The sequence below is a fragment of the Vidua chalybeata genome, chromosome 8 (assembly GCF_026979565.1).
Source record: "Vidua chalybeata isolate OUT-0048 chromosome 8, bVidCha1 merged haplotype, whole genome shotgun sequence".
Classification (NCBI taxonomy): Eukaryota; Metazoa; Chordata; class Aves; order Passeriformes; family Viduidae; genus Vidua; species Vidua chalybeata.
The window spans coordinates 13,066,714-13,083,468 of NC_071537.1; the positions used below are offsets into that span (position 1 = coordinate 13,066,714).

Here is a 16,755-nt window from a genome sequence, read left to right on the forward strand (position 1 = left end):
GAGTTTCTTGGGATGTTTTTCCCTCAAGATTCCTGTTTCCCCTCCAGCCCCCATCCATGGATGCTGGCAGCCTTCCCCTTTTCCATGTAGCTTTGCAGAGGGAGCAAAACAAGTGGCTGGGGCTGAAGAAGTCTGGAAGATGGAGGAAGGCTGAGGAGATGAGGGCATGGGGAGGCAGGGGTGCCCCCTTGACCCATTGCTGGCGCAGCAGCCCTGCTTCCAGCAGCCCTGAAGCAATTTGGGAATCAAATCTGCTGGCAAGGAAGAGAGGAAAACCACAGGGCTGAGTCACTCCTTGGAAGGCATTTGCATCTGGACAAATTCCAGCCAAACCCCCTTCCCACTACCTCTGTGTGGGGTGTCAGGGGTGGCTTACAGGAATGGCCACATCCTTTTCCCCAGGATGGGGCCTCCCCAGCCAGTCACACTCAGCCAGAAGCCAGGCAGCATCCACTGCCGACTTTGGCAGGTTTCCATCAGAAGGCAGGAAGGCTTTCCTGGGGGAAAAAGCTGTGCTGGTGAGCAGAAGCAAGACTGAAGGCAAGTGAGGCTGCAAGGAAGCTGAGCCTCTTCCCAGAAATGGCAAAGTGGGGTGTTGCCTTTCAGCATCTCCTGAAAGAGTCAGACTGGGGCTGGTCCCCCATCCGAGCTTTCCATTAGCAAATGGTCAGGATTTGGTATGACAGTCTGCTCTAGGGATTTAGATTAGGAGAGGAGCAGCATGCAAGAAGGATGGAGGATTGGGAGCATCCCAAATGCTGACCCAGCACCTGCAGAAGCTCGAGTTTTTGGCAGGGGTGAAAGAGGGGCTGGGGGAAAGGTTGCAGAACTGGAGTTACCTACTGGTGGTAGGAACTGGCAGGGGGAGAGGATTCACCCAGAAGGTCACAGGGTGGAAAAAGCTTCTCCAGGAATGAAAGTGCCACAATATGGTGTCTAAGAACTTAGTGTTTATTTCCCTTCAGAATAATCTTGGGGGAGCTTCTCCCTATGCCCTGCACCCAGGATGATATTTTCTCAAGGTTTAAATTTCCCTGATGTGCAAAGTCATGCTCCTGCTTGAAAAGACCTTTGCTAGAGTCAGGTGCTGCGTGTGGCTAGAGCCGACGGGCCCTGGGATGGGACCCAGCTCAGGGAGGTACCTCAGGGTGAGATCTCAGTGTTTGTGAGATATCCGGATCTGAGATGCATCGCACAGTGCTGGAGCTCTGTGCACCATCTCGGTGATGTCCAACCTCCCTTTCCTCCCTCTAGTGGCTAAAATCCCGGCATTTCCCGGGGCTCCCAGAGCCCCCGGCAGCACCCGGCGCTGGGGCACAGGGAGTAAGGGCACTGCCTCTGTGCTGGGACAATGGGTAGGTGGCCCTAGCCCCTACCAGCCCTCCTGACAGGGATGTTCTTGCCTGCCCCAGGTCTCATCTGAGAGGAGATAGAGTTTTGCAGGGATTTTTTGGATTAGGGACGGCGTTACACGTAAAGGGAAGCTTTCAAGCATCATGCTGGTTCCCACACTGCTCCATGCCCACAAATGCGCGATGAGGAATACCAAGCGAAATGCCAGCTCTTCCCTAAGTAATTCCTTTCAGCTAGTCTTGCAATTAGTCCCTTGGAAAAAAAAAAAAATAAATAAAGATTTTGAGCTTTGCCAGCACTTCTCTTTGCAAACGCTGGTCTCGCCTTGTAACTAGGGCACAGTGGGAGGCGAGAGCAGTTAACTCTTAGCATCAAGCTTTCCTCAGCCAGCCCGAAGCGGCTGAGATGAGACTGCCCGGGGGGCTGCGCTCCTGCTCGGGGGGGAAAGGAGCCTGCAGAGGCGAGGGGTGCCCGGCAGCTCGCCTGCAGCCAGTGACCCGGCTCAGGGCACACTGGAGCTCCCTTTCCCCTCCACGCTCCATAAGCGTTCTGCAGGTGTGCGTGAACCACAGGTTTGCTCCTGCACTTGTGGACAGAGAGGATGTGGAGAAAGGGATGTGGAGCTGCTGCTCCCTGAGCCCGGAATCCGTGCTGTGTTACTCCCGGAAATCCAGCTGGGACCCACCCACTGTTTACAGAGAAGAGTGCAGTGAATCATCTGTGCGGGGAAGAAAAACACAACAAACATGGGCCTTTTTAAGCTTTCCGGGCAAGTGAAAGCTGCTGGGAGAGCACCTGAGTGGGAGCAGACCGGGTGTCCTGGGAATGCTGCTAGGGCTGGCTCTGGAGGGATCCTTATCCTGGGACAGGCACCTGTTTCTACCCCAGCCTGTTAAATACAGGTGCCTAAACCCATCACAGCTGGCAGCAGCTGTGCTCTGCTCCCCACAGGCCAGCCCAAGGGGGCTCCAAAGTGAATTTTCCAGGGAGATGTCCTGGCTGGTGGGGAAGAGGTGGCACTTGACAGTAAATGCTTTTCTCTAGACGTGAAAGTAGGAAAGCATTGATCTGGAAATGGGTTTGCAATAGCAAGGATGGGGTTACTACATCTGCCTGAACAAAGGGACCAGAGCCCTTGGAGATGGCCTGGGGTGCTCCACCTGGCTTGCAGAAGGACACAGACCTGCTGGGGTCCTCTGATATCTCTGCCACCCCCTGGGCTGTCTCAGGTGTTCTTTACCACTGGGCAGATGCTCAGGTAGCTAAATCAAGTCCTCGGCATCACACACAAAAAATGTTACTTCTATGTGAAATAAATGAGGTGAGGAAAGGTCTTTGTGTGTGCCAAGAGCTGTGTTACCTTCCTGCTGTGGCAGCCAGAACAACCACTGTCCCACAAATGTGGCCTTTAAGCCAAGCTGCCCAGGGCTGTGGCCCCAGGTCCGCAGCAGAAAGGGAAGGTGGGTTCAGTTAGCACCTGGAGAGCATTTGGGATGGGGTCTTGGCATCATTAGGACCCAACACTGGGAGGTGTAAGAGCAGACTGAGGGGAGCTGTCAGCCAATAAAGGTCATGGTAGGCAAACCCAGCAGCTTGGTGTGGCTCTGGGGAATAGCTGGAGGTCTCCTAGAGGTGTACTCTGGGGTCTTCAGACAGTTGCCAGGCACAGAAGGTAGAGGTAAGCAGGGATACAAGAGGAGAAGACCCCTAAAAGCCAGCAGGAACCCTAAGGCGGGGTGGAGACAGCTGCTGTGTGAGTAGAGAAGGGCTGGCCTGGCACAGGGGCTGCAGCCCTGATGCCATTTTGGCTGCCAGCCCAGCTTTGGGCCCCTTTGGGGTGAGTGAGGAGCTACTGCCAGAGGGAACAGGGCAGCTGGATCATGTGCAAGGTGTTCAGGTGCAGTAGCTGTGACACTGTAGCAGAGACCCCAAGGAAGTGTGGGTTTGCATGCCAAGTCAGAGCTGATGCCCCAGTGCAAGGAGAAATGTTCTGCACTCATGGCTGCAAAGTCTGTGACCTGCTGCTGTCAGGAGCGGATTCAGGAGTGACAGGTCCTCACGGCAGAGGTGGAAAGCTGTGCAGCTGTGCAGGGACGGCCACTGTGGCAGTACCGTGGCTGGCAGTGGGCACTAGAGGGCTGCACACTCCCGTCCTTGCTGCCAGAGGTGTCTCTCTCACACTGCACAGCCTGGTCTGGAAATGCTGATTAAACTCTGGCAGACTCAGTGGCCCGGGAGAGATGAAAATAACTTTGAAGAACGGCAGTTTGCCACTACAGGGCCAAGGTAGTGATTTTTCTTCATTTCAGTTGTGCTTTCCCCAAGCTCTGCTGCTGCCAGGGCAAACTTGCAAGGTGAAAAGAAGTAAATAGTGCATGGGCTTGATGCTGGGGTGTGTGTGATGAGCTTGTCCAGTTTCCTTAGCCCCTGAAAGTTTCTCCAGCACAGCCCTAATTCCCAGGAAAGCCGTGTCCTTTGCAGAAGCAGTGAGCTCCTCGGATTGTTTAGTGTAGGTAAGGAGTGGCTGGGGATGGTGCAGGCATGGCTGATCCTGCTTCAGGTCTGGGTGATGCACTGGGTTCCCTCCTAACATGGATTTCTAGGGAACCTGGCAGCACTGGAAAGGTGTAAAATGAAGGTACTCTGACTCATCTAAAGTAATTTTGGAGCAGTGTTTTTGGGACCACTTACGTCCACTGCTTTATTTTTCTTACCTGTTTTTGGCTGTTTTGTTGGCCTGCAGGAAATCCCTGCTGCTTTGGGGCCAGCTGTGGCCCCCTCCACCCCTCATGGTGGTAGACAGAGATGGTTACCATCCTTCCCCCTCGGGGGAAGGTTTGGCTGGGTATCCACAGGTGTACCAGATACCAAACCCCAGAGTTATCAGGGGCATCAGCGTCAGCCTGGAAAAGAGAGAGGAAGTCATGGTAAGAGACTCTTGCCTCTGGGGGCCGTGGTGCTCAACCCTTCACTGCCTGTGTCACCTACCCTGTGTGACACCAGTGACCTCCCACTGGAGGACACACTGGTGGTAAAGGTCCTGGACAAAAATCCATCGTGTCCATGTTATGGGAACCAGACCGGATGGATCCTGCGACTGACTGAACATCTCAAGAGTTAGCATGGGAAGAGAAGGTTTGTGTTTGTCTGCCAAATGTGGAAGGATAAAGGTGAAATATTGACAGTGTTGCCTGACGTGTCCCATGGCACAAAGGGATTCAGAAAGGATTTCTGCTGAGGGATGGATTTGTGAGGTGTGCAGAAAAGGATTCAGAATTCAAACTGGCCTGGAACAAGACAAAAAGCTGGCCCACCCAGGAATATTGAGTGGATCGCTGCCTCCCACCCCAAATAAAGATCTGCACAAGGGGCATATTGGCAATACTGGACCACGGAGGAAAATTTGGATGAGCAGTATGAAGGGAGAAAAACAAGTTGATTGGGGGTGTATGCTCCATCAAAAAACATGAAACAGATAAGTGGCAAAAAAAAAAGTGTTATATAAGAGCCCAGTGAAAAAGAAGAGGAGGGATGTGGAATAGGAAACACGTTGCTGCCATTGAATTGCATGCAGAAGGGGAATTGAAGTCCCTTTATGGAAGTGTATGGAGGAGTTGCTGCAGACTGGTTACCCCCTGTAAAGCTGCCTGTGCCTCACAGGACCTTCAAGAGAGTGATCACATGCAGTTGCTACCAAGTTGCATAGCACTGTAACATCTTGCTCCTATTTAATATTTTTATTGTAACACCTTATACTTAAAACTTGAAATATATTGTCAATTGTGGGTTAGCTAGAGATGTCCTGCCCACTGTTGTGTTAAATGCCCTGGGTGCATTGGCCATCACAAGCCAGTTTAATTAGGGGCTGGTGGTATGTAGGGATGCTAAGGGACTCTTAAGCATGGTGTGACACCTGTAACATGAATTTGAGGCATTAGCCACTGGTTTTGGCTAAAATGAATGGGCCACCTCTACTTAATCCGGAAAAGGAACATGTATAATTTATATGTCTAATTTATGTATGAGGATAAATATTCAGGTCCCTCGTGAGAGGGACTATCCTGAAGTATACAGCAGGACAGCATGAACTGATGCACTCTGCAGGTGTTTGTACACTGACAGAGGTGAATAAAGTAAAACCCCTGCCCTCAAAGGTGAAAGTCGCGTGGAAGGAAGGCATTTGTCAGAGATGGTCTCCATGTGAGCTCATCAGGCTGAGTCCTGCCTCATCCTACCTTGTAATAACCACCAAGGTGGGAGGGAAAGGAAAAAAATGACTAGTTTTATCCTCAGAAATCTCATATAAATGGAGTGTGAAGAAAGAACTGCAGGAATATGTGGGGATGAGGGAATGTCTGCAGGTATTGCTCAGGGCACTGATAAAGCATAAAGATGAGGAAGGAAAAAGCCAGCACTTGCTTGGGAGATTAGGTAAAAAAACAACCTGCTCCAGTTGTTCCTGCTGGGAGAGCGCAGGGAGAACGTAGCTGGGTCAGGTGGGAGATATTTAAGACTGGTATTTTTTACTGCTTGGTAGATGAATTGTGATGTAGCTTTATAGAAGTACTTGACCTCTGTTTTCCTATGACATGGTGACCATACTTAGTCAGCAATACTGGTGTTGGTGGGCAGGTGGTGAGCAGAGATTCTGCAAATACAAATCCCTTCCCAATGACAAACTTTCTGGGAGATGGGCTAGCAGATATAAAGGTAATGGGAGTGATATGAGACACAATTTAGTACAGAAGGTATTTGGTTTTTCTATGTAAAAACTCAGATTTGTTGCCTAAATTTGTATGCAATAATTGAAGTGGATGAAGTTCTAACAATTTTTGTGATGGGAGTATTTTGCTAAGACATCTTGAAAAATACTGTGATCCCAAAGAGACTGGTAACAGTCAAGTGTAATTAACTGGAGCTGGAAAGATGTCGGGATCTGTGATATTTAAATGCTCCCGAGATTGTAGAAGTCTCTGTCTTTCAGCCCCACTGCCAAAGAAGAAGTCGTAATTCATCTGTGCTGGGTTTCAAGGTTGTTTATTTCTTCTTATCTAAAATATTTTCTCTCTGACCTGCAGCAGGTCTGTCTCGCAGGACAGCGTGCGGGGCTCTGCCCCTCAGTGGGATGTTACAAAGATTATATACTAGAAACTATGTGTGCTATATTTACAATAACGTGCCAATATCTATCACCCATGTTGATCAGTGTGTCCCCAGCCTAAACCAATAGAAAAATGCCAACACCACAGTGAAACATGGAGGGCATGAAGAAGAAGAAAAAGGACAAGGCATGCCCAGTTTCCTTCATCTTGCCTCCTTTGAACCCCTTATCTAGAATCCTAAAATTCTACTTTTGCACCCATGCCACACTAATTACTACTTATATCAAACACTCAGAGCTTGTAATTCATCCTGTAAGATTGAAAACTCTTTTCCATGGACAGAGATCAGAGACAGTGTCTCTCGGGGCTCTGTACAGGGGGGCTTCTGACCCCCTGCCAGGGTCCCAGACCTTCCAGGGCAGCCAGAGGGATGCCCTGGATTCCCACAGAAAGATTGCTATGGGGGGCTATAGAGGAATGTGGATGTTAGGCATGCTGGGATTCAGAAAACAAAACACAGGTTTGTCACAAGGCTTTGTCTTGAAAGGTCTTCTGCTCAGAGCTTTCCCAAGCTGCCTGTGTATGCTGTGCTGCCTGTTGGTTACCTTGTCCCAAGAGCTGAGTGATCAGAGAACAGCTGGAGGGGTGTGGGAGTCACAAGTCAGGATTTGCTTTGTAAAAGCACCTTACTGATTCTAGTGGGAAACAAGAGGCAAAGACAGTATTTTTCTGCTGAATGAAACATTCTTAGTGTGGTGATCTAAGTGGGGCCCCCAAAAGTTCTTGTGGTTTCCTTGTCTAATCTGACTGTCAAAGTATAGAAGAAACTACATAAAACTTGTATTGTCCTAAAAGGGATAATGGGATAGTAAAGACAGATAATGTGTGTAGGACACCCAGGATCTGTTTTGTGAGTGGAGCAGAAGGGAGAAGGACCTGAATTTGTTTCATGCCCTGGAATGAGCAAACCAGAAGGGCTGGGAATTGCATGTGGCACGAGCTGGCATGTGGCTCTGAACGAGCAGCAGTGTGGGTGCAGTGGTCAGCAGGGGAACACCCTGTGTGGGACTAAACACCAACTGCCTCTGGGAACCCTGTGGGTGCAGGACGAGTGTGCATGTGGATGCAAAAAAAATTCCTTTATTTCCTGTTCTGGAGTTCAGCTCTGCAGAACAGGCAGAGACCATTAGACCCCATTGAGTAACCTCTCATCTTTCACAGGCCTTGCAATTTCTTCCTGTTTCTCTTGACATCAGCCCACTGATTTATGCTGAACTAAAGTACATATTTTTTCAAAAAAAGACAGATCTGAAGACATTGGGAAATGAGAAAACCAACATTTCCCCTGATAATTTGTTCTACTAGTTAACCACTGCCACTCTTTTCCTGTTTCTTATTTTTCATTTCAGTCTGTCTGGTTTCAGATGCTAAACATTAGTTTGTGTTATAGATACCAGGAATAAATCAAAATGCCCTCTAGAACAATACCTGCTTTCTTTTCGGAATGTGGGATATGGTAATTAAATCTCTTCAATTTGTCTTGGTTTTGCACAAGGCTGGTGTTTAGTGCTATTGCTGCTGGGGAAAAAGCAAATCCCATCCTCTCTCTTAGCTGGTTTGTGCCTTCTGCCTCACACCCTGTAATGCAGCAGGGCAGGGAACTGGTTCTGTTCAAATATATAAACTTTTTGTTGCTTTGGGGTTATTTTGAGTTTTCAGTCTGCTCACCACAGGGCTGTGAAGATGTCTGGTGGTGTGGTGCTAAGCCCAGCATAGTGAGGAGGAGGCTGGAAGAGTTCCAGGTGGGATGTTTTTGCAGCAGAGCCCACTTTCAGGGACCAAACTGCCACCAAAGACTTTTGCTCAGGGATGCTTTTCCAGTCCTCAAGTTAAAAGCAAAAGGCCACTGTGTTTGACCAGTGCCAAGCACAGCCAGCCTTGTGTGCAGGGCTGCTTAAGATACAAAACCAGAACAGTTACAGACGATAATGAAGTAATCAAGCTTTTTTGAGGTATGAAAGTGAAAAATGCTTTCCTTGCCTGTCAAGAAGATGGCTTTGCTTCCTTGCCTTTGAAAAGCCACAGCTGCTCACTCTGAGGGCAGAAATATAGGAAGAGCAAGCATGTACTGCAAATGTACACCCTGATCCTCTTAGAGGGTTTGGCTGACAGGGAGAGGGAATATGGACAGACCATTTAAAATAAATGTTTCTTGCAGGATCAACACAGCTAAGGCAAAGGTGAATTAATGTACAGAAACTCAGTTAATTGAAAACCCAGATGAGCTGGAGCTATTGGTGGGAAAATGCAGGAAGATTTTGTTTCTACACACACATGCTCATTTCAGTCAAAACAATCTGGATTAGCAAAAAAATCTGTATAATAAACCAGGAAAAACAACTTTGATGGAAATGGGGAAGGTGTGCTTACAGTACCAGGAAGGAGAGCTGAGGAAGTGGCAACCTTTAGCAGAGGGCAGAGAGCAATGAGCTGTCTTGCACAGCTGTGACTGATAAGGAACACGGATGAAACTAATTGATTGGATTGATTATATTCTTCTTGTTACAAGTTAAATTCTTCCCTAAGAAGGAATTAAAGGAAATTCCTTTGGCACAGTTGAGGGAAGTGTAGGAATACCTGCCAAGTTATAACCTTTACGTTTTTGTGACCCATTTAATGAAGCTGTAAATGATTCATGCTTTATGTGACTCAACTCTACCATCTCATAGTTTTAACAGAAAAAATGCTTTCTAGGTGAGTTTTGCTGCATCATGTTTTGTGTATTTAAAAAAATCCTCAATTTCCTCTAGGCAATTACATGAAAACAGTTTTTAAAGAGTTTTGGGGTTTTTTTTATAAACAAGATAAATAAATGTTAATAATTACAAGTTAATTATAAACTGTGGCTATTGCACAATATAAAATTAAGGCACAGCTGAGCTCCAAACCATTTCTTTATCAGAGATGATATTCAGATAATCAGAATCAACTAACCTATTGCAAATACTGACCTTGTACCTACAAGTGAAGTTTCTAAGGATTAAAATGCCAGTGGGTGTTTTGGAAGGTCACTCATATTTCCCAACGCTTATTTTAAAACTGTGCCAGTTTATCTTAGCTCAGGGTTTGACCTCTGGATCATCACAGGGTGTTTATTTAGATGCCAGAGTCAACAGTTCATCACTAAGTGAAAAGTAAGACACTGAGAAAAAGGCCTAAGGGTGTCCCAGGGTGGTTCTGCAGTGTCACTCTGGAAGGTTTGGTTGGAAGCAGGAAGCTGTAGTGGAGAGAACCTGTTTTAGAAATGCTCAGAATGATGAAAACATGAAGTAGAGCATGGGGGGAACCATCTCTCCTTTTTAGCCAAGCTGCAGATACTGAATGTATGTACATCTAGTGATAATACTCTATAGTGGGAGAATAATTGGCATAAAGTGTTGCCTCAATTTTCTCTCTGACAGGTGTCACTTGAGATTTAAGTGTGTTTATGTTCTTTTACTATTTGATTTACCAATTTAACTTAGTTGTCTCTATGCCCTGCTGATCCAACATTTGCAAAAAGCAGGTTTATTTCTTCGAATGCAGTGCTGCATTTGCTGCCTGATTACCCTGTGGCTTAGTCACTACAGTGTATTTACACATAATCGCTGTGAAGCGTGACTCCAACTGGCATAAGTACACCTGAAACCACTTTGAAGCTACAAGCTCAGAAATCCCCAACAGTGTGGCCCTGTGGAGCAGAATTTGGCAAGGTCTATTTGCCTATTTGTGCATGTGGCGTGTACGTTTAGGCGCCTGTCTTGACTTGTAGCCTGCAAAATTGACATGAGAGTCTTTTGCACCAGTTTGTGCACCTAAATTGCACCAGTTCCCGGCCATCTCTCCTGCGCTCACTCGTATTTAAGGTGAGTCACTGGGGGCATGTTGCCAGAAGAGCAGGATTTATTGCCTAATTTTTTTCCAGGTGCCTGTCCACTGTTCAAGGGCATTCAAATGTTTCATCCAGAGTCCACACAGTGGCCTGAAACTATGTTTGTGAGGTATGTTTGTTAAACTGTTGTGAATTTGGGAGGGATGGTGAGCACTAGAAAACAGAGTCAGGGTTAAAAGTTATCTTGAGGATGGTCTCAGGAATGTACTGATGAATGGCACAAATAATTACAGTGAGTTAACACAATGCACTGCAAGACTGCCAGGTGGAGAGTGACTGTTCAGCAACAGCTCTGCCAGAAATGATCTGCAGGTCACGTCAAATCTCAACTGTGTGTGAGGGGGGAACCCCCTCTTCCTCCTGTGTAAACAGAAGTTTGTCCTTCTGGGTATGAGGATAGGTATTTCTGCTGTAGTGGGGCTCCTGTGGGAGTATGATGAAAGGGTTTGCACTTTGTTCTTTGGGAAAGCTGCGAATTTCTTGAGGGAATTCAGATGAGAGCAATTAGTGGTGTGCTGTGGCAACACTTGATCTTTTTTAAGTGGAAATGATTCTGGCCAACACCCTGTGCTGTCCAGTTTTGCTCATTTCTAGCACTGATTTGGCTTTAGGCATCCAAGGAAGAGGCTATGACTCATCCCTGATATCTGACATGGGGCAGGATGGGGGAGCTGGCTGGAGTGCTAGACTGGAGGGTGTTCTAAAGCATACAGGGCTCTGGGAAGGTGTGTGCTACACTTGCTGACCTATGCCTGTAAAAAAAATAATGTAACAAGATTCAGTGTGATTCTTAATGAAAAGGGAAGTTTATTTTAAAGAGAACTTATTTTCCTCACTCACTGTCACATGTTTTACTCGTGTTTTCACATCCTCATGCTTGTGAATTCCAAGACACGTGTCAAAACCCATGAGGACCACTTGCATAACACTAAGGATGTAATGCTGGCTTTCAAAACATTGTTCCATATTTTGGGTTCCTCTTGATGATGCTAGATCTAGTTTTTGAGCTGGTTTGAACCAATTTTTAGAATGTAATTTACTTCAGAAGTTATTGCAGTGAATTTGTCTCCCTAAGAATCTTGCTTCTTCCTCCACAGGTCTTAGACAAGGTGGCAACAACTTTTCCTATTAACATCCAAACATCCAACTACCTTCTGCTTTTACAAAGCCTGTTCCCCTCTCACCAAGCTGTGATGATGCCTTTTCCTCACTGAAGTAACAGCTGTGAGGCTCCCTGGCTCCTAGGTGAATTGGCTGGTCCTGCAGACTTATCTGGTTACTAAATAAAAAGCCCTTTAAAGAAGATTTGCTAGTGTGTGCCACTTTTGATATATAACCTTCCATTTGTTCACTCACAGACATGGAATTTAGATTAAAAGTGGGAGAAAGTCAGTGTAAGGGGGTTTAGTGAGCAATTGCATGTCTAGCTTTTGAAATATAACAGTGTTTTCTCATTTTGGCCAGATATCACACATCCTGTCTGCTTACCTCTGATGGAGGCTGTGACTCTTATCCCCTTGTCCCAGCAGGCATTTCCCTGTTAGTTATTCTGAAAGCTGAACAGTGCCTAGCTCATCAGAACTCTGATGGTGAAAGAATTATAATATTTAAGGCTGATTCAGGAATCCCCTCAATCTTTGCAAAAGAAATATCTTTGAAAGAGCTTTGTCACAGCATAACATGTAAGTGGAAGAAGATGAGAGAGGTCTGGCAATTTGGTTAGCTAACTGAACTTACCAACTAAAATTTTTGTTGCTTTGTTAAGCAGAGAGAAACATGTTCATGTTGTGGAGAAAAGGCCAGAGAAACAGTGATAAGCTACTGAAGGAAAGCCCTTTTCATTGCCTGCTAGCAGTGGATTGTCCCTCATCTTTTCTTTTTGTTTTTTGACCTTTGTGTCAAGAACGATTAATCTTTACAGAAACAATCAGCGATTAACAGGAAGTTAAACCAGAGACATCAGGGACAGGAATTAGCTTTGGTGAATGTTAACATCATGGATGTCTGCTGAAGAAGACACAGGTGAAGGCCATTTCCATTTTTAATTTGCTTAAGCTATAAACCAGACTTTTCCTTGTAGTCATGACAAAGGAATTTTGTGTGTGTGGTTACATGGCTATTGCCAATGAAACTTTAAGTATTGAGAGACCTGGAAATCACAACTTTGAAATACTTGAATAAATAAAATGTAGGGAACCTAATAGATGGAATTTAACTGACCAAGACTGATTTGAAGTTTTCCATGAAAATGGTTGTGGGAATGGGTACGTGTGTCAGGAGAATCGTTAGTGTTAAAGTGAGCAAACTATGTACTGATTAGTAAATGTTTATTAATGTAGTAGAATTATTATGTACAGACAGAGATTTTCTACACACTGTGTCTCCTTGACATATGAGTGCAGTGCTGCCAGCTTTTTGTCCAGTCAAAAAAAGGAACTGGTGTGCTAGTTCAGTTCCACATTACAATTCCCTGGGTGAAGCAGGCTCTGAAAAACACAAATACTTCACAACCTTGAGATACAAACCCTCTCCACTGATTAAACTGTTATTGCAATTGAAAGTGGTAGCATAAATATTCTCTCCAGATGTTTACCTAAAGCCAAATTTAGTCCTGCTGCATGTCAAGGTATCAGTGTCTGCTTGGTAAAGGAGGTGTAAATTGGTTCCTGCAACGCACAGCAGGGAGTATCTGATCTGATAACATCTGGGAATTAGTGAGAAAGGGAGACACTCTCCAGAAAGATGGAAGGAAAGTAAACCTGGAATGCCAGGTAATAAATGTCTGTATCTGAACTCCGCTGTAATTTGTGGCTGTGCTGAAACCACACAGCAAATTGGTGATGAGGGGAACAAAGAGCAGCTGAGGCAACCCCAGCCAGGAAGCTGAGTGTGGAAGTGCCTGGAAGAGTGCATCACCCTGATGAGTTTACACAGGCTTGGCTCAGACATGTTCATGTGAGGTGCTGCCGTGCTTCTGGCTGTGTGCTCAGGTGTTAGATTCAGTCAGAGGAAACCAGCCTAAATCTAAATAAAACATTATTCTGGTTTCAAAATAAGTGTTTTTCTACTTAAAACCCCCCAACCTGCATAGTGCTCAGCAGTCCCGTTTACATGTGCAGCACAAAGAATAATGGCTGCCTATATCAGAGCACTTCCACATGAGACTGGGCTTTATCCCTTCCAGCAGTTCCACAGCATTTTCAGTATCTGTGTTCTCCCAGGAGAAACAACTAAAATCTTTAAACATTTCCTTTCTCTTTCTGAGCTTTGACCCTGAAGCCAGTGGCACATCAGTGTGTATCTGAGAAAACCACTGTGATCAGCTTTTCCTTCCCTCCTGGGTAACAGTGATGGCATGTGTGTGACTCTCGATAGAATAACTGAATTTACTGTCTGGATAATGATCTGCTATTAGTAAGCTGACTACAACAGCTTAATAAAAGGTATGCTAATAAATATTGGTTGATCTGTTTCCACACATACCAGGTCCTGTATTGGGGAAAAAGCAATTTACAACACTTAATCTCAAGGGAGGAACTTATGACAATACCAGTCTTTGCTCTTGCCTGTCACTCCCTGTGGTTCCTTAGCAAAATCTTCCTTTTGCAGCCTCACTGCTTGTGTTTGCTTTTATTCTTGTATTTAGAGTTATAGGAGAGTTTCACAGTCCCCTGCCACTTCAGAACTCCTTCCTTACTTCCCATGATAAACAGCTTCACTTTGCCATCACCAGTGCTGGAATTAGATGCTCTGTCAAAGCTGCTCTGTATCCAACTCCTTGGCTGTCTTTTAGAAACTCCTTATGATTCCAGATGACTTAACTGTAGAAATGCCTCCACGTCTATTGCCATTTTCCACGGTTAAAGTATTAAACTTGAAAGACAAAGCAAATGTTTATAGGACTTCAATTTCATCTGCTCTTTCAATGTGTTATAAAAATATTTCTGGAATTCCTGGATAACATTGGGCATGAAACTTTAACACTTTATTAATGGTACTTCATATATACACTACTGTTTTTTCGAACAAATCTATATGACAGCAAGTCAAACTGTTCTTCATTTGTTGCTCAAGGAAGTTACACCCAGCATAAACATGGATTTATTGTAGTGTTGTGCACAGTGGGTCTAGAAGCGTGTTGTCAAACAGTGGGATCCACTCCAGAAAACATAATAGTCATGGGTGGTCTGTGGGGCCGAGGGCTTGCGGCTCAGGGCAGGATGTGCCTCAGAGGGGCTCAAGCAAGGAAGAAGCAAGGTGCATGTTGTGATGGCAGCCAGTGTTTTAAGCTTTTGAGGCTGAGTTTAAGGGATCAGAAATGACATGGCTCAAAGCTTTTGAAAAACAGACTGAGGGATGGGCATGATGAAAGGGGGTGGAGTGCATAGCACAGGGCAGACTCAGATATTCAGGTGTTCAAAAAACATTTTCTTACGTTGTCCTGTGCTTCCATTTCTGTTACTGTTACTTCTGCTTTGCAGCCTTTCCCTAGGGCAGCCTAAGGTAGTGTGTGAGAAGTGAGGTGGATCACTCCTTTTCATTTGAGTCAGCTGTCTCCTGGTGTTTCTGAATCCAAGAAAAACATCAGGGAAACAGTGCCTTTGGTCATCTCCACTCTTAGGCAAAGTGCTAAACAAAAACCCCAATACATACGTATGCGGAATATCTCCTATCTGTGCAGTGCCTGCTTTGAACTGCTAAAGCAGCTTTTTGATGTTGCTAGTTTTTACAGACTAAATATGTGAATTTACACAGAATATTACACATAGCAGTACTGGCATTTTCTAAGCTGGCAGGTCTGGTTCTTCAGCTTGCTTAGTCCAAGATTTTGTCCAAAATGTTTGCCAGGTGGTGGTGCAGGACACGGGATTCCACTCGGGATGCCTTTTCTGGGGGAACTCCAGGCACAGACAGAACTTTGCGTAGCAGGCGGAGGACGGGCAGGCACAGGGTTTAGTGGTGATTTTGAAGAAGTTACTCCCATTCCAACTTTTTAGCCTCCCCACCTTGTCTCGCGGCTCTGGAGATGGACGCGCAGCCTGGATCTCCTTCCCGACGCAGTGCCAGCCGCACAGCCCGCAGCTCGCTGGCGGTCCGCGGCGCTTCGCTCGCAGGACGCCTCCGCTCGGGGACGGGACCGGACCGGACCACCCGGGGCACCGGGAGCGCCCCGCCAGCGCCGGGGGCGGGGCCTCGCGCGGGGGCGGGGCCCGCCGAGCGCACCAATCAGAGAGCGGCAGCGCGGGCGGGGGACCGGCACGAGACCAAGGCGCCAAAGAACCCTTCCTCCCTCGGACGCGGAACGGCGCTCCCGCCTTGCGCTCCCCAGCAGCCAATCACAGCCACGATCCGGCTGCCAGTCCCGCCCCCGGCGGAAGAGAACCAATGGGAGACGCAGCTGCTGCATCCGCTCAGCCAATCAGCGTCTGAACCCATTGGGAAAAAAGGAAGAGCGGAGCCCGTTAGCTCCCGCCCGTGACCTGCGGCCGCGCTGGGCGTTCCGGCCGTGTTGGGCGTTCGAGCCGCGCTCCTGGCGATGCTGCCGGGGGCGGCCGCTCCCCTCCACCGCTCGGGCCCCGCTGTGCCGCCCGTGCCATGACCCGACCGCTCGGCGAGGGGCTGCCGTCTCCGGGCCCTCCCTTCGCCATGTCCCGCCGCCATGTTACGCCGGCGGCCGCGGGCAGAGAGGCGGCCCAGGACTGCAGGTACGGGCGGGGCGCGGGCGAGGAGCGGCCGCGGTCGTCGCCGGGCACCGAGCCCGCCTAGCGGGACGCCCCCGCTGCCGGCGTGCGCCGCGCTGCCCGGGGCGGGTGGCGGGGTCGGGTCGGCGGGCGTTGCCGGGAGCTCCCCGGGAGCCGAGGGGCCCGGCCGGGGCCTCCTCATCGGAAGCGGCACCGGGAGCCGCTGTTCGTTGGCCACATCCGAGAGTCTGAAGGGAGTGTCCGGCTAAGTTCTGGCCGGCACTTCCAGCACATCCTTCAGAATCCCGGGGTCGTCCCACGTGTGCCCTCCCAGCTCCTGCCCTGGCGTTTCCCAGCCCACCTGGAGAGCTGGGCGGCTTCAGCGGTTCGGCTCTAACCGGGAGCTTCGGCTGTCGGTTCAGCTCCCGAACCTGCTCCGGCCGGGACCTGCCTAACGGTGCTGGAGGACTCTGCCCGGGGCAAACACTGGCTCTCAGTGACAGTGGTTTTAGACTTGACAAACTTGTCTGCTAACTAGAAATTCAAATTCTGCCAGAGATTTGAGGTTTTTCAGAGGCTGCTGTGTTGTTTTTTTTTGCAGAATGAGACAAGTCATAAATTTCTTATGCTATTAGGTGCACCTTACTTTGTTCAGATCCTCTGTTTTGATGGCACTGTCATTTAAATG

General features: G+C 47.6%; 1 protein-coding gene and 1 long non-coding RNA gene across 2 annotated transcripts in view; both read left to right on the forward strand.

The window, feature by feature from the left end:
* The first annotated feature begins 5,994 nt into the window (after window positions 1–5,994).
* Window positions 5,995–12,002, forward strand: LOC128791744 (uncharacterized). The gene is made up of 3 exons (XR_008432126.1): window positions 5,995–6,063; window positions 10,420–10,495; window positions 11,484–12,002. It is a non-coding gene; the product is annotated as an uncharacterized LOC128791744 (long non-coding RNA).
* A 3,845-nt stretch (window positions 12,003–15,847) lies between these two features.
* Window positions 15,848–16,755, forward strand: part of SLF2 (SMC5-SMC6 complex localization factor 2) — a 29,850-nt gene continuing 28,942 nt past the window's right edge. Inside the window, exon 1 of the mRNA XM_053949604.1 lies at window positions 15,848–16,091. Coding sequence (XP_053805579.1) covers window positions 15,982–16,091 — 110 coding nt within the window. The 5' untranslated portion in view covers window positions 15,848–15,981. The remainder of the gene's footprint in view (window positions 16,092–16,755) is intronic.